This window comes from Gossypium hirsutum, chromosome A01 (assembly GCF_007990345.1).
Source record: "Gossypium hirsutum isolate 1008001.06 chromosome A01, Gossypium_hirsutum_v2.1, whole genome shotgun sequence".
Classification (NCBI taxonomy): Eukaryota; Viridiplantae; Streptophyta; class Magnoliopsida; order Malvales; family Malvaceae; genus Gossypium; species Gossypium hirsutum.
The window spans coordinates 21,945,980-21,971,532 of NC_053424.1; the positions used below are offsets into that span (position 1 = coordinate 21,945,980).

Here is a 25,553-nt window from a genome sequence, read left to right on the forward strand (position 1 = left end):
TGAATAAATAGGTAATAATAACAATAGTAGTAGTAATAATAATAATAATAATAATAATAATAATAGTAGGACTAATTCAAAACGGGAACGAAATCTCAGGGCTGAAATAAAAAAATAAAACGGAATAAAGGATCAAAATGTAATATGCGCGGAAAAGGGGGGGACCAAAATCATAAATACCCCGAAACCCTAAAACGCAGCGCAGCGGAGGGTCAAAATAGAACAAAAACAGAATTCTGGGGCGAAATTGAAAAATGGGAAATAGCGAAACAGGACCAAATTGCAACGCGCTACCAAGTCGGAGGGACTACGCGCATAAATATCCCATTTAAAGAAAACACGCGGATCCTTCCCCTGGGTCGGGTCACCGCGCGGGTCAGAGCTCAATACGACGTCGTTTTGGTGCTGAGCAGACCGCCCAAAACGACGTCGTTTTGGAAGCCTATTTAAACTAATTTTTTTTCAAAATTTTTCATTCTTCTCTTCTTCTCCAGAAAAAAAAACAAAAACTCCTCTCAAGTCACTCTCCCTTTTTCGGAAACCAGTCAGAGGTCCGGCCATCGACCGTCGCACCGGCCGCCGGTCGCCGGCGCCGGCGCCGCCGTGCACGGCGGCGGGGAGACCAAAAGTTTCCCCTTTTTCGCCGAATCGCCTCCCCTCGGTGAGTTTCCCTCTCCCTTTTTTTTATTATTTATTATATGAGTATAAATAGATGAACAAAAACAGAAAAAGTAAAATAAAATGGTAAGATATGAAAACGGAAAGGGTCGGGAATCACCTTTGATTTTTGTTTCTTATTTCTGTAAAACGTTACAAAAGGAAAGGAGATCGAATAGAATCCCCTACAATGGCTTTTCAATCAGTTTTTTTGTACCGAAAAAAAAATCCCCCACTTTTCTGTTTGAACGGCTTTTAAATAGCCATTTTACCATTTTCATTATCTCTGCTACTGTTTTGTCCTTCTTTGCGTGATTTTCTTCTTTGCAGGCAAGTGGGGTGATGGGACGGTGGCAGAAAGTAGGTGAACGGCGGAGTTGGTGGCGGTGGCAGAGGGTAGGTGATGGGGGGCATGGTAATTGGGTTTGTGGGTATTGGGTTTGTGGGTATTGGGTTCTTTTGTTAGTGGGCCGGGCAGAAATTTGGGCTTGTACAATAATAACAAAATATAAAAGTAAAAAAGAGAGGAATATAAGTAATATAAATTCTGAATATTTAAGAAGGTAATGAGAAATAAATAAATATATAAATAAAAAGAAATAAAATGTACAATAAAAAGGAAATAAACCAATTTTAAATATTAAAAACAGTAAAAGAATAATAAATAAATAAACAAATAATAAATAAAATAATATATAAAAAAAGATATAAAAAGAATCTATGAAAGGGCAAAATTAAATAAATAAGGATTAAATCAAAATTGAAATGAAATTGAGAGCCTAAATTATAATAAATTAAATGCATAAATATAAGAAGGACTAAATCAAAACTTAAGTGAAATTTTGGGGGCCAAATCGAGATAAAATATAAATGAAGGACTAAATTGTAACGCGCGAAAAAAAGAATAGGGGCAAAAAAGGAAAATATCCTTGCCCTCTTTATGCGCACCGTTTTAAAGGATCAAAATAAAAAAAATTTAAATTAAATGGGATAAAAAAAAAGGAAATAGGACTCTATTGCAAGATGTGTAAAAAGCGGAAGGACCAAAAGCACAATTAGACCCCTTTAAAGCAAAACACAAGAATCCTGTACGGATGGGTCGGGTCGGTTCGACCTCAAAACGACGCCATTTTGGGGCCTTCCGAACTCCTTCAAAATGACGTTGTTTCGCTTGTTTATAAAAGCCAAAATTTTCCGCAAAAATTTCATTTTATCCCATTTCAAAAAAAAAAAAAACAAAGAAAAAAACTCTCCACTTCTCTCTCAAAGGCCCCAAGTCCGGTCGTCGGCCCGGCGAGTCGCCGTCGCTCCGGCCACCGGCCACCGGTCACCGACGATGGCGCCACCGTCCACGGTGGCTGAAAAATCACCCGAACTCTCATTTTTTGTATTTTTTCGCTAGATCCCCTTTTTGTAGTTGAAATCACCCAAAATTAAAGCCAAAGTTCAAAAAAAGGAAAACACTTTCGGTTTTTTTCTCCCCAACGCAACCCTCGACGAATTCTTTTAGGAACTTGGAGGTCCTCCACATCGGAACCCACCCACGACGGCAAAGAACCGATTGCTAGGTGAATTTTTATTATATATATAAATGATATAATAGATTCAAAGAAAAAAGAAAAAAAGAAAAAATATAACCTTTGAAGTGTTTTTTGATTTTGTATTTGAATTGCTTTGTTTTGTGTTTTTTTGTTTCAATTTATATTTCAAAAAAACAATCCCCCTTTATAGTTGGTTTTTGTAGGCTTTTTATAGCTAAATTATAGTATTATTTTTCTATTTTTTCTTTAATGTTTGATACTGTTTCTTTTGTGTGTGGCTTCTTCTTTGCAGGTGGTAGTTGAGTCAACAGCAGGACGGGGACAGTTGGCGGTGGCAGACCTCGAGCGATGAAAGAGGAACGTCAGCTAGGGTTTTTGATTTTACTGAAAAGAGTTTAGGTTGTGGGCCATTTGGACCATTAGGGTTTTAATTTTTTTGGGCTTTGTAATTTAAGTAATAAGTTTTGTTTATTTTTTTTTTCATATGTTTTTTTTTGTTTGGATTGATTGGTTTGATTTGTCTGGGCCCGGACAAAATTAGGCTTTTATAGTCTAGCTCATTTTCTAAATGAACTTTTTTTTTATCTAAACTAATTTTTTGAACTTATATTTTTGCCTAAACCCTCCTAATTTTTAAATGGTCCTTTTAAATTGGGCTGAGTGTCTTGGCTCATGAGCAAGTCTATTCCAAACTATATCGCTTTTTTCACCTAAGTGCTTAAATTATGCTTTGGTAAAACGTGGTATCCAAATTTAAACTCCATTACTAATTTTGATCTTGGTAATTTTAATTAAATAAAAGGTTTAAATAAATAAAATAAAATAAAAGTTTTTCCTTCTCTCTATTATCCCATGTTTCATCTTTCTTTCCCTCTCTTTCATAACAGTGGCGAGAAGCAACTGTGACGGAAAGGGAAAATATGGAATTTCTCTTTATATGTCGTTCATAAGGAAAGAGCAAAGCAGTGAATGGGATTTATTATTTTTTATTTTAACACAACTCAAGTGTAGAGTAATGCCATTTACTTCAGGATTTCTCATCTTTTCATTTTCCTGCTTTAATTTTGTTTATTATTATAAAACTCAAATCCTCAACTAGCCCATGAATGATGAACACTAAATGTATGAATTTATGTCATATTTTTATAAAATTTAAGATGTTTAATCTTATTTCATTTAATTTTATTTTTCTGAACAAGAATATTCACACCATACATGACCGGTTTTCTCCTTTTTGCCATGGCCTATAAAATCATGAATAAATACCAAAATCATTCCCCTTTCCCCCACAATTGCTCTCGCCTTTCTTAAGAAAGTGAGGGATGAAACGTGGAATAGGGAAAAAGTATTTAATTTACTATTATATTTAAAATTTTCATTTAATTAAAAATTGCCACTTTGATTGGTTATGAGATTTTTTTAACGGAACTAACTTTTGGACCAAAATTAATAATTTAGGTACCATATTTGACAAAAAAAAATTAATTCAGATACTTAAATGGGAAAAAGTACTATAGTTTGGGGCTAATTTTTTATTTAAGCCAAAAAATAAATCAGAACAGAAAATATTAACTTACACGCTTTAATTCCATAAAACTTGTACCAAAAAGATAATAAAAAAAGCTTATTAGTTAATTGATTCCTGATCTATACTTTAATTTTCATATTAGTCCTTAAAGATTTTTATATCTAAAGTCATCCTTAAACTATTAATTTGGTCTCATTTTACAAAAAAAAAATTAAACAAGATTCAAAAAGAATGTTCCAAATGTCACATTTTTATTGGTTGATATCATATTTTGGTAAATTGGGACAGAATTGATAGTTTAGGACCATTTTGGGAAAAAAAAACTTTAAAGATTAATAAGAAAATTAGGATATAATTTAGGGGCAATTTACTAATAAAGCCAAAAAATATATACACGTTGTAATAAAAACGCCAATTTTGGAAAAACGCGCCCAACGTCCCTAACTAACGCAACGCATCCTTCATTTGGATGGGCGGTTAGTTGGTGTCCGTACATTCTCTCTCTCAATTCAAATGTCATCCTCTCTTCTTATATTATTACCATTTCCACCTTAACCTTATACTACCCATTTCACTTTATTTCCTTCCATTTTCCTCTGCCAACCCAAACAAAACCTCTCTAATTCCCTTTCCTTTTCGACGATGAGAGAAATCCTTCACGTTCAAGGAGGCCAATGTGGGAACCAAATTGGATCCAAGTTTTGGGAAGTGATCTGCGGGGAACACGGCGTTGATTCTACTGGAAGGTACAATGCTGATGGTGAATCATCCGATAACCACCTGGAGCGGATCAATGTGTATTATAATGAGTCTTCCGGTGGAAGGTACGTTCCTCGTGCGGTTCTCATGGATCTTGAACCGGGTACTATGAATAGTATCAGATCTGGTCCCTACGGCCAGATCTTTAGGCCTGATAATTTCGTCTTTGGACAATCTGGCGCTGGAAACAACTGGGCCAAGGGTCATTACACTGAAGGTGCCGAGTTGATTGATGCTGTTCTTGATGTTGTTCGTAAAGAGGCTGAGAATTGTGATTGCTTGCAAGGTATACGCATTATTCCCCTACTTTTACATTTTCATACTAATCGAAATCTATTTTCCAAAGATTCTTTTCTTAGAAATTTGGATTTGATTTTCGTAGAATTGATTCTAGCAGTATTCTTTTAATTGCAGTTTACTTGATCCATTCCATCATAATTACTCTTCCTTTTTTACCTCAGTGCTTGAAACTTTTTATCTATTTTATTGCCATAGCACTATTGCGATAATGATATAATTGCTTTTGATGTTTATCGTATGATTTCCTTACGACGATGACCATATCAAATTGAAATCATCTCAATTTCAATTTCACCTATCCCAACAATCTGTAAACAATAGAAAAATCTTCAAAATTATAAAAGACAATTTACTTTGAAAATTACATGAAATGACTGCTTATTTGTTCCATTATCAACCTAATTCTCTTTAGTTGGCTAATGGTTAGGAGTAATATTTAGTTAACCAAACTGCGGTGTTATTAGTAAGCTTCTTTTTGTCTGGTGTGGAGGCAAAAGAGGCCATGGTTCTTAATCTACCTTTTGTTACATATATAAATATACATATATAAGCAGAATTATTTATCTATAGTTTTTTTTTTCTTTTCATGTTATGACTTTGATTGCCCAACAACATTTCATTTTGTCTTTAATACTACCGACAACTTTTGTGGAGCCTTGATAAACCTTTTAATGCATTTGGTGGAGCATTGGTGATCCTTACCAACTCACCGTCATATGAATGCAGTCTTTACATTATTATTATTATGGCTTGGCCAATATTTTTACATCTGAATCTTGAAGAACAAGAAAAATGAAAGTATCTAAATGAGCATGGAGAATCATAACTAACATGCTTAAATGCACACACCATGTGACTGTTGTATCAATCTAGAAACAATAACAATCAAATGGTAAATTGTAACATTGGCATGAGTGTCAGATCTCGTGTTATGCAAAATTTTGAAGAGTAGTAAGTTTAAAATATAAAGAGATAACCATCTTTCTAGATCTAGATCTATCTGAAAAGGACAAATGTTGTCATCATCTGATAATGGTTTGACTGCTGTGAAAGATTTGGTTTGTTGCTATTATAACTGTATTAGATCATGATAATGGTGGATTATTGAATTAATCCATATTAAGGACCGTTGTTGATTCCGTTTGGGGTTTTAAAAGTGTTTTTCACAGCAGAAGAAATGAATAACACCTAGTATTTTGGGTTAAAATTGCGGTGGAAAAATGTTCAGTGAGATTTTAGTGTTTTTGATTTATGGCTTTTACCTTTGAAAGTTAAAATTATGAAAATACTCTCATTTATATAAAATATTTAAATAATATATAAAAAATTAGATTAATTTATATTTAATGTATCAATATTTAAATTATTTAAATATTTCATTTATCATTATATTAAATTATTTAAATATCATTTATCATTATATTAAATTTTTAAATATTATTTATTATTATATATATTTAAAATAATTTATATATCATTAATTTAAAAAATAATTTATATTAATTAATTAATTAAAAATATTTAAAGTTTATATTCTATTTAAATATCAGAACTTTTATAAAACAATAGTTTGGAGCGTGAAACTTTTATCTTTCGGGTAAATTCTTTCGCTTTTAGATAAGGGTTAGTTTAAAAAGTCACTTAGTGTTCATATTATCGGCTAAATAACATGAAAATTTTCCCTTTGAATTGTCTGATGAAGCGCACTCGTTTATATTACTTCTGGAACAGGCTTTCAGGTATGCCATTCGCTTGGAGGAGGCACAGGCTCTGGCATGGGAACTCTCCTGATATCGAAAATCAGAGAGGAATATCCTGACAGAATGATGATGACATTCTCTGTTTTCCCTTCACCTAAAGTCTCCGACACAGTTGTGGAGCCGTATAATGCCACCCTCTCTGTGCACCAATTGGTTGAGAATGCTGATGAATGCATGGTTCTTGACAACGAGGCACTTTATGATATTTGCTTCAGGACATTGAAGCTCACTACTCCAGGCTGTGAGTGATAACATATTCATCTTGATGAATGGATTGCTATAAAGGTGAAACGATTTAAATTACTGAAGCTAACTGTGAACTTTTAATCTTGCAGTTGGAGATCTGAACCACTTGATATCTGGAACAATGAGTGGTGTAACATGCTGCCTAAGGTTCCCTGGACAGCTGAACTCAGACCTCCGGAAGTTGGCTGTGAACCTGATCCCATTCCCACGTCTTCACTTCTTTATGGTCGGGTTTGCACCACTTACATCCCGTGGTTCCCAGCAATACATTTCGCTCACTGTTCCGGAGTTGACACAGCAGATGTGGGATGCCAAGAACATGATGTGTGCTGCTGACCCTCGCCATGGTCGCTACCTAACAGCCTCAGCTATGTTCCGAGGCAAGATGAGCACCAAAGAGGTTGATGAACAGATGATCAACGTTCAGAACAAGAATTCATCTTACTTCGTGGAGTGGATTCCCAATAATGTGAAGTCTAGTGTTTGTGATATTCCACCAAAGAACCTAAGGATGGCATCGACTTTTGTGGGGAACTCAACATCAATCCAGGAGATGTTTAGGAGGGTAAGTGAACAATTCACAGCAATGTTCCGTCGCAAGGCGTTTTTGCATTGGTACACTGGTGAAGGGATGGATGAGATGGAGTTCACAGAAGCAGAAAGCAACATGAATGACTTGGTTGCAGAGTATCAGCAATACCAGGATGCGGCCGTGGATGATGAAGGGGAGTACGAGGATGATGCCGATGGTGTGGAGGAGGATTATGAGTCCTAAATGAAACTCCAACTATAGACCTTTCCTAGCTTGTATCGTAATAATACTATTACTACTACCTGGCTGATAGTGTTTGTATAACTTTTCTGGTTTGCTCGTATATTGTATTTCCGATGATGATGATGATGATGATGATGATGATGTTTCTTTTTGCAAAGAAAATTTATGACTTTAAACCTTTCATTCCTCAATTCAACACTCACTATAATCCCCATTTTAAATATTGCTTTATATATAGATATATTAATTTATTAACAAATTATTATAACACATCTATAAGTTTATTTATTAATTAATGTAAATTTTCATATTTTAAATAAATATTTAAAAAAATAATGAAAAATTCAAAAAATAAAAAAAATAAAAAAAATATAAAATTTGATGTTATTTAAATCGGACTGGATCAACCAATTGGATCGAGAATTGATTAGGGTATCAATTTGATGAGGTAAAAAATCGTTAACCCATAAACCAGTACGAATTTATTGAGCCGAGCTAAAAAATCAATTGAACCTAACATTTTAATCGATTTCAAACTGGTCCAACCAATTGGTTCCCAGAATGACCGCTTCATTTGGTTCAAAGCAAATAAATTATTAAAAAAAATCAGTTCAATTGCTAGTTCAACTGATTTTGAGCCTAACTTAATTAGTCCATACCTGATTTTGGGTCAATCTATTTTTAAAATTTTTAAATTTTTTTAGTTCTCAACATTTACATTTTTTTGTCAATTTGGTCCATACCCTTTAAAAGTACGTAAATTTATTTTGAAAATTTAAAATTATTTTTTCTTCTTTTAAAGAAAAAATAATTCTTTAAAAAATAAAAATCTTTAAAATAAAAAATAAAAAATAAAAAGATTTTTCAAAAAAATATTTTCAAAATATAAAAATATAAAAAAAAATCAATTTTATCTAAATTGGATCGGATCGCTTGGATCAAGAAACAACTGGGTATCGATTCAATGAGAAGTAAAAACTAATTAACCAACAAATCGATATGAACTTGTTGAACTGAGCTAAAAAATCAATTGAATTTGTAGTTGAACCAAATTTTATACTTTTTAATATTTTATTTTTATTTTTAATAATTTATTTGCATTGAACTAGTTAGATCAATCGTTCTAGGAATCAATTGGTTAGGCTAGTTGAAATCGGTAGCTCAGGTCAACCCATCCAAACGAATTTGCGTGTCAACCAATTTTTACCTCTTGTTAGACTAATACCCCGATCGGTTTTCCATCTAACTAGTTGGTCTAATCTAGATGGAGAGATTAAGATTTTTAAATAAAAAATAGAGAAATTTAATGTCTCAAAATTAAAATATATATGAATTAAAATTTTAAATTTAAAAAATTATGGACTAAAAATATATTGGGATTAAATGGTAATGGAACTAATAAAAGCTGAAAATATGAATTATATAGATATAAAATTGCATGTACATGTTTATAATAAAATGTAGGGAATTTTATAAATAAATCTTACGTGCCAACATTTAACAAGGACAGCACCATCTAATTATATTGAATCTTTAAATTATTACATAAATTTTGTTTAATGTTTTCACATTTACTAGAAAATAATTATGAACTGGCCTAAAAATATATGTCAACTCAACAGTTGATAGCTTGAAACAGAGGCCACGTGTCAGTCAGGGGTCTATTCTCTGTATCTACGACTCCATTAATATACCTTCCAAACAGATGAATGCTGCCAAGGTTATGCTTTCGTTTATAACAAAGTCCAGTGTTTCATGTTTATCTCGATTTTTCCACATGCAAAACAGTTTTATCAACTTTGATCTCTTTAATTTAGATACGAGAGTTTTAAATAGAAAAAGAAAGATTCTTAGGGGGAATATCCCAAGCTTCCATCTGAGCTTCCAAGATATTTGTGGTTGTTCCATAGCAGAGGTACACCAGTTCTGCAGGTCACCTGGCAATAGCAGGTGTTTTCGACTTCCTGCACTTCCGAGGTTTAAGCTTCGCTTATATGTTCTTCACTCTAAATGATCCTTCGCATTGGGCTGTTTTTTGTTTCATTTTCATCCTTCACATTGATCCTAATTCATTAACAATGTGTCCACTACGCATCAATGGCTCTCCAAATGGAAACGTCAAAACGCTGGAGTCAGCCGGAACCATATTCGAGGCTGAAGATTCCGATATCCTCCTGAGGATTATGGAAAGACCCAGAGCGATAAATGTATCCTTTGAAGAAAGGCCTTCCAATGAACTTTTGAGTAACCACTTCGAATGCCTGTCTCCACATGGTAGAAGGTCAGGGTTTAATTCCCCTAGATCATATACAAGCTTTGAGGCACACGCCATGGTAGGTGAGGCATGGGAGAATATGAAGCGCTCCATTTTTTACTATCGTAGACAACCTGTTGGAACTGTTGCTGCAATGGACCATTCTGTTGAAGAACTCAATTATGATCAGGTTTTTATTTTATTAAAAACTTTGTTGTAGGGAATTAAGCTGAATTTTGTTCATAACTAAAAGAAACACTGTTTTGCAGGTTTTTGTTAGAGATTTTGTTCCAAGTGCTTTGGCTTTTTGATGAATGGGGAGGAAGAGGTAGTGAAGAATTTCCTTCTGAAAACTCTTCATTTACAGTCGTGGGAGAAAATGATAGACCAGTTCAAGCTAGGAGAAGGAGTAATGCCAGCAAGTTTCAAAGTGATCCACAACCCCGTGAGGAACAGGGAGATCTTAATAGCAGACTTTGGTGAGAGTGCGATAGGGAGAGTAGCGCCTGTTGATTCTGGGTTTTGGTGGATTATATTGCTTCGTGCATATACAAGGCATACGGGAGACTCATCATTGGCCGAAATGCCGGAGTGCCAAAGGGGTATGCGACTTATACTCACTTTGTGTCTTTCAGAAGCCTTTGATACTTTCCCAACTCTTCTCTGTGCCGATGGATGCTGCATGATTGACCGCAGAATGGTTGATTTCTTTTTCTTACCCTCACTTTATATCTAATTTATATGGGTTTCAAGACCGAATTTATATCTAGTGCAAATCCAGGGTGTATACGGCTATCCAATCGAGATCCAAGCACTGTTCTTCATGGCCCTAAGATGTGCATTGCTTTTATTAAAACAAGACCAAGAGGGGAAAGAATTCATAGAACGTATAGTTAAACGCCTCCATGCTTTAAGCTTTCACATGAGGAATTACTTTTGGCTGGATTTGAAGCAGCTAAATGACATATACCGCTATAAAACAGAGGAATACTCTCATACAGCGGTGAACAAGTTCAATATGATGCCTGATTCACTTCCAGACTGGGTGTTTGATTTTATGCCAACCCGAGGTGGCTACTTCATTGGAAATGTCAGCCCTGCAAGAATGGATTTCCGTTGGTTCTGTTTAGGCAATTGTGTGGCGATTTTGTCATCTTTGGCAACTCCAGAGCAAGCTTCAGCCATAATGGATCTTATCGAGTCGCGTTGGGATGAGTTGGTGGGAGAAATGCCATTGAAGATATGTTATCCAGCTCTTGAAAGCCATGAATGGAGAATCGTAACGGGATGTGACCCCAAGAATACCAGATGGAGTTATCACAATGGAGGATCCTGGCCTGGTAATGAAGTTTCTTGTTACAAACAATAATGGTATATTTTGAATTGCATTATGATTTGGTCAGAAGCTTTGTATTTGCAGTGCTTCTATGGCTGCTCACAGCCGCTTGTATAAAGACGGGGCGCCCACAAATTGCGAGACGTGCCATAGAACTTGCTGAAAATCGGTTGTCGAAAGACCACTGGCCTGAGTACTATGATGGAAAGACGGGGAGATATATCGGGAAGCAAGCTCGTAAGTTTCAGACATGGTCAATTTCAGGGTATTTGGTAGCCAAAATGATGCTGGAAGACCCATCTCATCTGGGTATGATTTCACTGGAGGAAGACAAACAGATGAAGCCCCTCATGAAAAGATCTACTTCCTGGACTTGTTGATACTTGCTTATTTCTTTAAAATATGCTCTCACTTACTCTAATAAAATTTGAAATTCAGAAGTTTAAAATTAAATCCATTAGAACAAGGTTAAAAATTGAATTCTAGTATTTGGTTTGATTATGTTTTTTCTTTATTCCACAATAACAGTAAAAAAATTATCACTTAAGTATTTATTTTTTTAAATATTTTATTATAGATAATTATTTGATACGTAGTCGGTGAAAATTTTTTATTCTATAAGTAAATTTGAGATTTTATTATATGTCTTATTTATTTTATAATTTTTTAAATATAACTTAAGGACACATGATAAAATTGCAACCCACTTGGAGTTAAAACTTTCTACCCCAATGTACTAAATAATTATAATTTTATTATAATTTATTGGACACTTGTCAACCCCTTGACTTTTCTTGTATATATAATACTATTTCGATTAGGGGTTTTATAATAAGTATAAATAATACTAGAAATTTTATCACATGCATATACATGTATAAACCATGTATTTAAAACATAAATGTATTTTTAAATTAACATATAATAAATAATGAAACATATGATTCGAAACTAAATAATAATTAGAAATTTTATCATATGCATATGCTTGTGGAAATTACTTAATAATAACATATAATAAATGATGAAATATATGATTTGAAACAAATTAATAAATAACATATGAAATATGCATGATATTAAAATAGAAAAAGTAGGTTAATTTGTGAATAAAATGAAATTTAAGCACGAAAATACATCATATTAATAATATTAAATGTACTACAATTATTTATTATGGTGTTATCATTAATCTTGATTTAGTATCGAGTTGACTCGTAATACCAACTCAATCAACAACATTATCAATATGGAAATTATATCACATATATATGCGTGTGGAACCACATATTAAGAATATAAAGATGGATTTAAAAATAATATATAATAAATAATAAAAAATATGGTTTTACTAACCCCAAAGTTAAAACGAATAAAAAAATCAATATAAAATTTTAGTTAAGTGGTAAATTTTAAATTTTATTAATCCAATAATTAATATGGGTTTAAATACTATTGAAAATAAAAGATTAAAATACACTCAAATAATATAATTAATTTTAAATACAAACCAATATCAAAGTAAAGTTTCCAATTATATTGGTACCTTACTCAGTAAAAAAATTAAATAATAATATAAATATTTATTATTTATTATTAATAATTTAAGTAAAGTGGTTAATTTGATTAATTAACCACTTTTGAACTACATTAAGTGATAAACCAAATTTCAAAAACCTTTTAACAGATACGGGATTCAACAAGCTTAAATGATCAACAAATAAACTAAACTAGTTCAATTGTATTAATCAAACTTTGCATACCACTTCATTATCCCTTTCTTTGGAGAGAGATTTTCAAGTAAAATTAGCCCAATTAACCCATTGAAATGTTGGGGGGGGGGGCTATTTAGCCTATGCTTTGAGCAACCTCAACAAGCCCCTTGCAAATCGAAACAAATGAAAATATTTCCTTTCAAAGTTAAAATTATGAACCCAAAATTTAGTTTGTTCAATGAAACCTAAACTATCTCCTTTATTTGTAATAAATAATAATTAATTTTTATATGGGGTTCAACCTATTGTGCAAACTAGTTGCCTATGTTATAAGCAAATAGCTTTGTAATATATTCCTGTAGGTAGAGGTGTTCATGGGAGGATTTAGACAAAAATATAGGCCTAAAAAATTGGCTTGGACAAAAAAATAAAACCTGTTTAAAAAATAGGTCGGGCCTCGGGTACGGTATTTTTAGCCAAGGCCCTGCCCGGCCCGAATTCACTAAAGGACAAAAAAATCTGCATTTTTTTTTATTTTTGAATATTATTTTCTTATTGTTTTCTCCCTATTTTGCTACCATTTTACTATTATGTTACTACTACTTTGTTGTTATTGTTTGGATATTGTATAAAACTTATTTTATTGTTAATTTTGTTATTATTTTAAATGCATTTGTTAATTTTTTTTAGAGACATTTGCTTGTTAAGTTGCATATATCTTAGTGTTATTTAAGTCTACATATTTTTTAAAATTTATTTTCAATTTGTTGGGAAATATTTATTTTGATGTTTTTAAGTATTTTTGATATATTATATATATTTAAAAATAATATAAAAAATTAATACGAGTGGGCCGAGAGTTTTAGTAATTTTATACAGATCGGGCTTGGGTAACATTTTAGGCCCATTTTTAGGCCCAGGCTGAATGGGCATGATTTTTTAGTTGAGCCCGGCTCGAACCCGGCCTGGCTCGGCCCATGAGCACCTCTACTTGTAGGTATACTGTAACGCCCCAATTTTCGGGAATTCTGTGAATGTTGGCAAAAATTTCATGCTTTAATTTTGTCATTTGTGAGTGAAATTATGAAATAGGACCTATGTGAAAATGTTTGAAAATGCTATAGGCTAAATTGAAGTGACCAAATAAATAGGAGTGCAAAATAGGAGGATTTGCATGACAAACCTCCCATTTTACATGAAGTGGCCAGCCATCATGTTGTTGTAGACAAAATGTGCACTTGATATCCATAATTTATGGTACAAATTGATACAAATTGATAATAGGTTAGGTAAATGTTCCATGATAATGGGTTAGGTAAATGTTCCATGATAATGGGTTAGGTAAATGTTTCATGATAAGAATTTCATGTCTTTTGTATTAAAGAATTAAATGGATGAAATATGAAGTTTTATTAAAAGAAAAAGGGGTGAAAAGAACAAAATTTTGTCCATCTTTGTTCATCATAGCTGAAAGTTAGAGAAGAGAAAGGAGAGGAGAAAGCTCTTGAGTGTTCGGTCACTTGGGGAAGAAAATTGAAGGTAAGCTCATGGTAGTTGGCTTCTATCTTGATGTTCATGAGTTCTTCTTGATTCTACCTTAACTCTTGAAGCATATTTTGGTTTTTAGTTGTGTTGTGAGCATTTAGTCATGAATTAAAATGAAGGAAATGGTTGTTGTTTCATGTTCTTTTGATGAAAAAAAATGGAAGATAGGTGAAGTTGAGCCAAACAAATGAGCATGCATGTGCCTTAGATGTTAAAGGGAAAAATCAGCTAACATGTTGTACTTTAAAATGATGAAATGGAGATTATTCTTAAGTAAAATCATAGATATGTGATGATTGATTGGTGATATACATGTTTAAATAACATGCATGCAAGGTATGTGTGAAAGAGTGATTTGGTAATAAATCTTCTTGGGACAGCAGCAGTAACGTGACTTTGGAAAATCACCATAAATTTTGGGAGATGAATTAGAAGCTGAATAAATTATGTAATTAAAGTTTATTGAGTCTAGTTTCTAATGAAATAAACAAGAACATATTTTGAATTCTGTACAATGAGAAATTTGATTCGTAATGAAGAGTGGTCAAATTAGTCAAATAGTGAAACATGGGAAACTTTGAGAAAAATCTGGTATTGATTGGCTAAATAAAAAATTCTGAAAATTTTATGGATAGAAGATATATGAGTCTATTTTCAGGGAAAATTAACAGAACTTGGTTTGGAGTTTCGTAGCTCCAGTTATAAATAATTTAGTGACTGTTGCTCAGGAAGACAGCTTGCAGTGAAATTATGATTATGTGGTAAACATTGACAAAAATTTATTAATGAGTTGCTTATTGATTTCTTATAAGCTTACTATAATCTGTAGGTGTGGTTGGCCAAATATTGTAAGGGGTTAATACGTAGTTTGTATTTGAATAGTTAGATTAACGTGTTAGTAATCCAATTGTAGGCAGTTCATGTGTGAATCTTGTCAGCATATCGTCGCAAACAGGTGTGTAACTAACACCCTCTTTCTTAGTCTGGATCGGCAAAAGCCGAAAATCCGAAATGCCGAAAACCGGTATTTTGTAGATTTGTGAGTGTGCGAATGCTCGTGAGGAAAATCGATTAATGTTTTTGGTAAGCTGCAATGTTTGGACTGCAAAGTGCATGATTTCTGTGCCCTCGATATTTTTGGGCTTAATGGGCCAAAATTGGAATGATGGGCCAACGGGCCCAATTCGGTAAGAACCGTTGGTAGTGATTCTGTTAGTACGTGAAAGGTAGGAATATGCATGAGAAACCCTAAAATAGATAAATTACTGAAATACCTTTAAAAGTGGAAAATTTACAGTTTTACCCCTAGGAGATAAATTACCGAAATACCCCTAGGGTTAAATTGACCTAAATGCATGTTTGACTGTTGTTATTTACTGCATGCCATGTTTTTATTATCTGATGCATAGGACTGGGATATTGACGTAGGAAGTACTGAAAGTGGCTTGTCCACGTACTCAAATTAGTCAAATAGTGAAACATGGGAAACTTTGAGAAAAATCTGGTATTGATTGGCTAAATCAAAAATTCTGAAAATTTTATGGATAGAAGATATATGAGTCTATTTTCAGGAAAAATTAACGGAACTTGATTTGGAGTTTCGTAGCTCCAGTTATAAATAATTTAGTGACTGTTGCTCAGGAAGACAGCTTGCAGTGAAATTATGATTATGTGGTAAACATTGACAAAAATTTATTAATGAGTTGCTTATTGATTTCTTATAAGCTTACTATGATCTGTAGGTGTGGTTGGCCAAATATTGTAAGGGGTTAATACGTAGTTTGTATTTGAATAGTTAGATTAACGTGTTAGTAATCCAATTGTAGGCAGTTCGTGTGTGGATCTTGTCAGCATATTGTCGCAAACAGGTGTGTAACTAACAACCTCTTTCTTAGTCTGGATCGGCAAAAGCCGAAAATCTGAAATGCCGAAAACCGATATTTTGTAGATTTGCGAGTGTGCGAATGCTCGTGAGGTAAATCGATTAATGTTTTTGGTAAGCTGCAATGTTTGGACTGCAAAGTGCATGATTTCTGTGCCCTCGATATTTTTGGGCTTAATGGGCCAAAATTGGAATGATGGGCCAACGGGCCCAATTCGGTAAGAACCGTCGGTAGTGATTCTGTTAGTACGTGAAAGGTAGGAATATGCATGAAAAACCCTAAAATAGATAAATTACTGAAATACCTTTAAAAGTGGAAAATTTACAATTTTACCCCTAGGAGATAAATTACCAAAATACCCCTAGGGTTAAATTGACCTAAATGCATGTTTGACTGTTGTTATTTACTGCATGCCATGTTTTTATTATCTGATGCATGGGACTGGGATATTGACGTAGGAAGTACTGAAAGTGGCTTGTCCACGTACTCAAATTAGTCAAATAGTGAAACATGGGAAACTTTGAGAAAAATCTGGTATTGATTGGCTAAATCAAAAATTCTGAAAATTTTATGGATAGAAGATATATGAGTCTATTTTCAGGGAAAATTAACGGAACTTGATTTGGAGTTTCGTAGCTCCAGTTATAAATAATTTAGTGACTATTGCTCAGGAAGACAGCTTGCAGTGAAATTATGATTATGTGGTAAACATTGACAAAAATTTATTAATGAGTTGCTTATTGATTTCTTATAAGCTTACTATGATCTGTAGGTGTGGTTGGCCAAATATTGTAAGGGGTTAATACGTAGTTTGTATTTGAATAGTTAGATTAACGTGTTAGTAATCCAATTGTAGGCAGTTCGTGTGTGGATCTTGTCAGCATATTGTCGCAAACAGGTGTGTAACTAACACCCTCTTTCTTAGTCTGGATCGGCAAAAGCCGAAAATCCGAAATGCCAAAAACCGGTATTTTGTAGATTTGCGAGTGTGCGAATGCTCGTGAGGTAAATCGATTAATATTTTTGGTAAGCTGCAATGTTTGGACTGCAAAGTGCATGATTTCTGTGCCCTCGATATTTTTGGGCTTAATGGGCCAAAATTGGAATGATGGGCCAACGGGCCCAATTCGGTAAGAACCGTCGGTAGTGATTCTGTTAGTACGTGAAAGGTAGGAATATGCATGAAAAACCCTAAAATAGATAAATTACTGAAATACCTTTAAAAGTGGAAAATTTACAGTTTTACCCCTAGGAGATAAATTACCGAAATACCCCTAGGGTTAAATTGACCTAAATGCATGTTTGACTGTTGTTATTTACTGCATGCCATGTTTTTATTATCTGATGCATGGGACTGGGATATTGACGTAGGAAGTACTGAAAGTGGCTTGTCTACGTACTGGAGGCTTTGCCTCAATTTACTGTTAACTGAGCAGCAAGGCTGCAACTGTGGAGTGTTGGGCTGGGTGAGTTGAGCTATTCCTTACATGGAGTGTAGGGCTGGTACGGGTGGAGTGTAGTGGTTGGTGGGTTGAGTAGTCTCCCCAAATGGGCTTGCATATGTTTACTGATGTTGCATGTATTTTGAAATGGGCCTATGGGCCATACTGTTATCTGAATAAGGGGCTAAGGCCCAGTTTATTGTAATCTGAAAAGGGCTCGGCCCAGTACCATTGTTACCCAAATGGGCTTGCATATGTTTACTGATGTTGCATGTATTTTGAAATGGGCCTATGGGCCATACTGTTATCTGAATAAGGGGCTAAGGCCCAGTTTATTGTAATCTGAAAAGGGCTCTGGCCCAGTACCACTGTTACCTGAATGGGCTTAGGCCCAATGGGCTTGAGCTAACTTGAGCTTTGAATGGGTTTTCCTTACACACTGAGTTTCCCCAAACTCATCCCTTTTATTTTCATCCACGCAGGAAATCCCCAACCATAGTGGGCTTGGAGCTGTGAGGGAATTCGGAGTGGCCACCCGTTCTGAAAGTTTGATTTTCTTCTGGTGAACTGGACATCCTTTTATTTACGTTTGAGGTTTTGGGTTTTTAAATGTAATAAGGCCGCTTAATTATTTTTGATGGTTTTAATATGTATTACTAAGATAGGTAATACTTATTTTAACTGTTGAAATTGGATAGCTTTAGGGCGCGTTTTCAAAAACAACAGTTGATTTCAAAATAACACCACAACAAGCAAAGCTTCCGCAATGAAAGTATTTTTCCAAAATTAATCACTTTTCCTAAAAATGACTTAATCAAATCGGTTTCCTAGAAATATCCATGACGTTAAGGTGTGCCAATGGCGGTATGCATGTCTAGGATTGGATCCGAAGGGAGCTTGGTACTTAAGCAGTCCGATGGACTCACCACCTCTTTTCCGGTTTCCTACCTGGTGCACAGCTTCCATTCACTTTAACCCTTAATGAATTAATCTTTTGAACATCAAGTACGATTTTCTGGACTTAGAATGAAAATTTTTTTTTTAACATTTTTGATGTGGCATATCGGATCTGGCCATAACTTCTGGGCCGGGTTTGGGGTGTTACATTTAGTGGTATCAGAGCCTAGATTGCAACAACTATGCTGTGGAATGGGTTTACAGAAACAAAGATTTTTGAAAACGAAAATTTTATAAAGAATGTGAAAAACTCGATTTTCAAAATTTAGATCTTTAGAAGGTGGCATTTCGAATCTCCGGCTCAAGCCTGTAAGTATTACTCTGAACTCTTCTAAATATTTTTCTGACTTATCTATCTGTACTGAAATCCTGCTAGGATACTCTAGATAGGATGATACTGAAATCATAGGAAAATCTGATAAGAGACTGAAACTGTAGCTAGACTTCGATTCTGCGAAAACAAACTCTAAACTACTGTCTGATTCATAAAACATCTGTAATAAACACTAGAATATTAATTGATGCATAAAAATTAGTAATCAAGATAATACGATATGAGTACAAGAGGCCGTGGACGAAGCCGAGGAAGTGCTCGAGCGAGATCTTCGTCTTCGAGACATATACCGGCGGTGGATGCACCGGTACTACCTGCAACAGAGGTAGAGTCTCATGACCGCAGTGCCGGGGATGATGCCCTGTCATAGGCAATGCTTCGTGTTCTGGAAAGGGTTACCGGGGCAAGTACGGGCAACGGAGTTCGGGGATTCATTTTTGAACGACTTCGGGCCAACAGAGCGGAGATCTTTAGGGGTGTGTCTGGTATCGCCTCGAATGTGGCAGAATATTGATTGGAGGCCACAGAACGGATTATGGACAGCTTGGACTGCTCTGAGGAGATTGTAAGTGGGGTATTTGTACTAAGTCCTTTGGGTCACTCGGTTAGGGTAGACAAACTGTATAGGGATGTACCCTTGGAAACTCAAGGTAAGATTTTCCCTGGAGATCTGATGGAGTTACCGTTCAGAGAGTTTGATCTCATTTTGGGAATGGACTGGCTTGTTAAGCATAAAGCGACTCTAGATTGTGCTGCTAAACGAATGGTGTTAAGGACCACAAAGGATGAGGAGGTTATGGTGATAGGTCAGCGAAGGGATTATTTGTCCAATGTGGTGTCAGCTTTAAGAGCCGAAAAGTGGATTCGGAAAGGTTGTGAGGCCTATTTGGCATTTGTAAGTCAGTTAGAAGAGGAGGGACTGACAGTGGATAAGGTTAGGACTGTAAAGGAGTTCCAAGATATTTTTCCGGAGGAGCTTCCAAGATTGCCTCCGAACCGAGAAGTTGAGTTTGGAAAAGATTTGTTGCCTAGAACGGCGCCCGTGTCCATCGCACCGTATAGGATGGCATCGAAGGAGTTAGTGGAATTAAAGACTCAAATTCAAGAGTTGTTGGATAGGGGCTTCATTAGGCCAAGCGTGTCTCCATGGGGAGCACCGGTGCTATTCATGAAAAAGAAGGATGGTACAATGCAGATGTGCATTGATTATTGCCAGTTGAACAAACTGATGATTAAGAATAAGTATCCACTGCCAAGGATTGATGATCTGTTTGACCAACTTAGAGGAGCTTTTGTATTTTCCAAGATCGACCTTCGATCTGGATATCATCAGTTAAGGGTCAATGAGGCAGATATCCATAAGACAGCATTCAGGACTCGGTATGGTCATTACGAGTTTCTGGTTATGCCATTTGGACTGACGAACACTCCTGCAGCATTTATGGATCTGATGAATCGTGTGCTCCAACCATTTTTTTATCAGTTCGTAGTCGTCTTTATTAACGATATCCTGGTATATTCTGAAACTGAAGCGAAACATAATGAACATCTCCGTATAGTGCTGCAAGTGTTAAGGGAGAAGGAACTCTTTGTGAATTTGGTTGAGGGAGGTAACCTTCTTAGGACATGTGGTCTCTGCCGAAGGGATTAAGGTGGGCCCTCGAAAGATTGAAGCAATTTTGGAGTGGAAGCCACCTAGGACGGTGTCGAAAATTCGAAGCTTCCTAGGGTTGGCAGGATACTACAGAAGGTTTGTAGAAGGTTTTTCTGTGATGGCAGCACTTTTGACAAAACTCATAAGGAAAGGAGTACCGTTTGTATGGACTAAGAAGTAGCAGGAAGCTTTTGAGAAGTTGAAGAAAGTTCTGACTGAAGCACCTGTGTTAATTCAGTCGGAGTCTGGGAATGATTTTACTGTGTACAGTGACGCATCACACGTAGGCTTGGGCTGCGTGTTAATGTAAGAGGGTAAGGTGGTTGCATATACATCACGATAGCTTAAGCCTCATGAGGGAAACTATTTGACTCATGATTTAGAGTTGGCAGCAGTGATATTTGCACTTAAGATTTGGAGACATTACTTGTACGGAGAAAGGTGTATTATATACACTGACCATAAGAGTCTTAAGTATTTGTTGACTCAGAAGGAGCTGAACCTTAGGCAAAGGAGATGGATTGAGTTGCTTAAGGATTATGACTGTTCGATCGAGTATCACCCAAGCATGGCTAATGTGGTAGCCGATGCTCTAAGTCGTAGAGCTGTATCTGATCTGAAAGCAATGTTTGCTCGTCTGAGTCTGTATGATGATGGAAGTCTGTTGGCTGAGTTGCAAGTGAGGCCAACCTGGTTGGATCAGATTAAGGAAAAACAGTTGAACGATGAGTCTTTGGTCGCTCGTTTTCAACAAGTTAAGGAAGGGGAAACTTCTGAGTTTGGGAGCCAGAAGAGACGATGCAACAGCAATACCCTCATCTGTTTGGATTAGGTAAATTTCGAGGACGAAATTTTTTTAAGGAGGGTAGAGTTGTAACGCCCCAATTTTCGGGAATTCTGTGAATGTTGGCAAAATTTCATGCTTTAATTTTGTCATTTGTGAGTGAAATTATGAAATAGGACCTATGTGAAAATATTTGAAAATGCTATAGGCTAAATTGAAGTGACCAAATAAATAGGAGTGCAAAATAGGAGGATTTGCATGACAAACCTCCCATTTTACATGAAGTGGCCAGCCATCATGTTGTTGTAGACAAAATGTGCACTTGATATCCATAATTTATGGTACAAATTGATACAAATTGATAATAGGTTAGGTAAATGTTCCATGATAATAGGTTAGGTAAATGTTCCATGATAATGGGTTAGGTAAATGTTTCATGATAATGGGTTAGGTAAATGTTTCATGATAAGAATTTCATGTCTTTTGTATTAAAGAATTAAATGGATGAAATATGAAGTTTTATTAAAAGAAAAAGGGGTGAAAAGAACAAAGTTTTGTCCATCTTTGTTCATCATAGCTGAAAGTTAGAGAAGAGAAAGGAGAGGAGAAAGCTCTTGAGTGTTCGGTCACTTGGGGAAGAAAATTAAAGGTAAGCTCATGGTAGTTGGCTTCTATCTTGATGTTCATGAGTTCTTCTTGATTCTACCTTAACTCTTGAAGCATATTTTGGTTTTTAGTTGTGTTGTGAGCATTTAGTCATGAATTAAAATGAAGGAAATGGTTGTTGTTTCATGTTCTTTTGATGAAAAAAATGAAAGATAGGTGAAGTTGAGCCAAACAAATGAGCATGCATGTGCCTTAGATGTTAAAGGGAAAAATCAGCTAACATGTTGTGCTTTAAAATGATGAAATGGAGATTATTCTTAAGTAAAATCATAGATATGTGATGATTGATTGGTGATATACATGTTTAAATAACATGCATGCAAGGTATGTGTGAAAGAGTGATTTGGTAATAAATCTGCTTGGTACAGCAGCAGTAACTTGAATTTGGAAAATCACCATAAATTGTGGGAGATGAATTAGAAGCTGAATAAATTATGTAATTAAAGCTTATTGAGTATAGTTTCTAATGAAATAAACAAGAACATATTTTGAATTCTGTACAATGAGAAATTTGATTCGTAATGTAGAGTGGTCAGATTAGTCAAACAGTGAAACATGGGAAACTTTGATAAAAATCTGGTATTGATTGGCTAAATCAAAAATTCTGAAAATTTTATGGATAGAAGATATATGAGTATATTTTTAGGGAAAATTAACGGAACTTGATTCGGAGTTTCGTAGCTCCAGTTATAAATAATTTAGTGACTGTTGCTCAGGAAGACAGCTTGCAGTGAAATTATGATTATGTGGTAAACATTGACAAAAATTTATTAATGAGTTGCTTATTGATTTCTTATAAGCTTACTATGATTTGTAGGTGTGGTTGGCCGAATATTATAAGGGGTTAATACGTAGTTTGTATTTGAATAGTTAGATTAACGTGTTAGTAATCCAATTGAAGGCAGTTCGTGTGTGGATCTCGTCAGCATGTCGTCGCAAACAGGTGTGTAACTAACACCCTCTTTCTTAGTCTGGATCGGCAAAAGCCGAAAAGCTAAAATGCCGAAAACCGGTATTTTGTAGATTTGCGAGTGTCCGAATGCTCGTGAGGTAAATCGATTAATGTTTTTGGTAAGCTGCAATGTTTGGACTGCAAAGTGCATGATTTCTGTGCCCTCGATATTTTTGGGCTTAATGGGCCAAAATTGGAATGATGGGCCAACGAGCCCAATTCGGTAAGAACCGTCGGTAGTGATTCTGTTAGTACGTGAAAGGTAGGAATATGCATGAAAAACCCTAAAATAGATAAATTACTGAAATACCTTTAAAAGTGGAAAATTTATAGTTTTACCCCTAGGAGATAAATTACCGAAATACCCCTAGGGTTAAATTGACCTAAATGCATGTTTGACTGTTGTTATTTACTGCATGCCATGTTGTTATTATCTGATGCATGGGACTGGGATATTGACGTAGGAAGTACTAAAAGTGGCTTGTCCACGTACTGGAGGCTTTGCCTCAATTTACTGTTAGCTGAGCAGCAAGGCTGCAACTGTGGAGTGTTGGGCTGGGTGGGTTGAGCTATTCCTCACATGGAGTGTATGGCTGGTACGGGTGGAGTGTAGTGGTTGGTGGGTTGAGTAGTCTCCCCAAATGGGCTTGCATATGTTTACTGATGTTGCATGTATTTTGAAATGGGCCTATGGGCCATACTGTTATTTGAATAAGGGGCTAAGGCCCAGTTTATTGTAATCTGAAAAGGGCTCTGGCCAGTACCACTGTTACCCAAATGGGCTTGCATATGTTTACTGATGTTGCATGTATTTTGAAATGGGCCTATGGGCCATACTGTTATCTGAATAAGGGGCTAAGGCCCACTTTATTGTAATCTGAAAAGGGCTCTGGCCCAGTACCACTGTTACCTGAATGGGCTTAGGCCCAATGGGCTTGAGCTAACTTGGGCTTTGAATGGGTTTTCCTTATACACTAAGTTTCCCCAAACTCACCCCTTTTATTTTCATCCACGCAGGAAATCCCCAACCATAGTGGGCTTGGAGCTGTGAGGGAATTCGGAGTGGCCACCCGTTCTGAAAGTTTGATTTTCTTCTGGTGAACTGGACGTCCTTTTATTTACGTTTGAAGTTTTGGGTTTTTAAATGTAAGAAGGCCGCTTAATTATTTTTTATGGTTTTAATATGTATTACTAAGATAGGTAATACTTATTTTAACTGTTGAAATTGGATAGCTTTAGGGCGCGTTTTCAAAAACAACAGTTGATTTCAAAATAACACGACAACAAGCAAAGCTTCCGCAATGAAAGTATTTTTCCAAAATTAATCACTTTTCCTAAAAATGACTTAATCAAATCGGTTTCCTAGAAATATCCATGACGTTAAGGTGTGGCAATGGTGGTATGCATGTCTAGGATTGGTTCCGAAGGGAGCTTGGTACTTAAGCAGTGCGATGGACTCACCACCTCTTTTTCGGTTTCCTACCTGGTGCACAGCTTCCATTCACTTTAACCCTTAATGAATTAATCTTTTGAACATCAAGTACGATTTTCTGGACTTAGAATGGAAAATTTTTTTTTAACATTTTTGATGTGGCATGTCGGATCCGACCATAACTTCTGGGCCGGGTTTGGGGTGCTACATATACTACACCGAATTAATATTGGTAATTAGGCTACTTAATGGATAATTACGATACTTTCCCATATATCTGTTCCATATATATAGCTTTCTAATATATCTTCCCTATATGTATGAGAAATTACTTTATGGATCCTTCTCACCACATCATTCATGGTTCCTTTTCAATTATTTAATGACATTTCAGCAAAATTTCCATGTCGTTGATACATAATTTTAGTAATTTTTTTACCCTAAACCTTGAACTTTAAATCCTAAACCTTAAACCCTAAACATCAAACCCTAAACTTAAAATTCAAAATCCTAAACCCAAACCTCAAACTTTAAACCTTGAACCCTGTTCAGGGTTCAAGATCAAGATTATGAGTTTAGGGTTCAAGGTTTAAAGTTTTGAGTTTGGGATTCAAGATTTAGGGTTTAGGGTGTAACACCTCTCATTTGTCCCCATCGTCAAAATTGAGTTACAGGATGCTACAATATAAAATGGAACAATTATAAATAATTAACAACCAAAATTCAATTTCTTTAATTGTAATACCCCTAACCCGTATCCGTCGCCGAATTAGGATTACAAAGTATTACCAGTCAAAAACACAAATTAAAACGATCATATACACATACTTGAATTTGAATAGTTAATTTAATCTCTACTACCACATGGCTGAATATACTTTTAATTCAAAACTCATAATGCATGCAGATAAACATACTTCATCACACTTTACTCGCATACTGTAACAAACACAAATGGATTACATGAAATGTACTACTTATAATCATTTGATAAAAAAATCATATCATATTCGGTATTCATTTAATATTAAAT

The 25,553-nt window shown here is 35.1% G+C and overlaps 1 protein-coding gene and 1 pseudogene across 1 annotated transcript; both read left to right on the forward strand.

The window, feature by feature from the left end:
• The first annotated feature begins 4,274 nt into the window (after positions 1 to 4,274).
• LOC107917952 (tubulin beta chain-like) lies at positions 4,275 to 7,663 on the forward strand. Its single transcript, NM_001327143.1, is given in 3 exon segments — positions 4,275 to 4,771; positions 6,517 to 6,786; positions 6,881 to 7,663. Coding segments are annotated over 3 exon segments (1,359 nt in total). The 5' UTR covers positions 4,275 to 4,368; the 3' UTR covers positions 7,567 to 7,663.
• Positions 7,664 to 9,449: 1,786 nt separating this feature from the next.
• LOC121205080 (probable alkaline/neutral invertase F) lies at positions 9,450 to 11,626 on the forward strand (annotated as a pseudogene).
• The last annotated feature ends 13,927 nt before the right edge of the window (positions 11,627 to 25,553 follow it).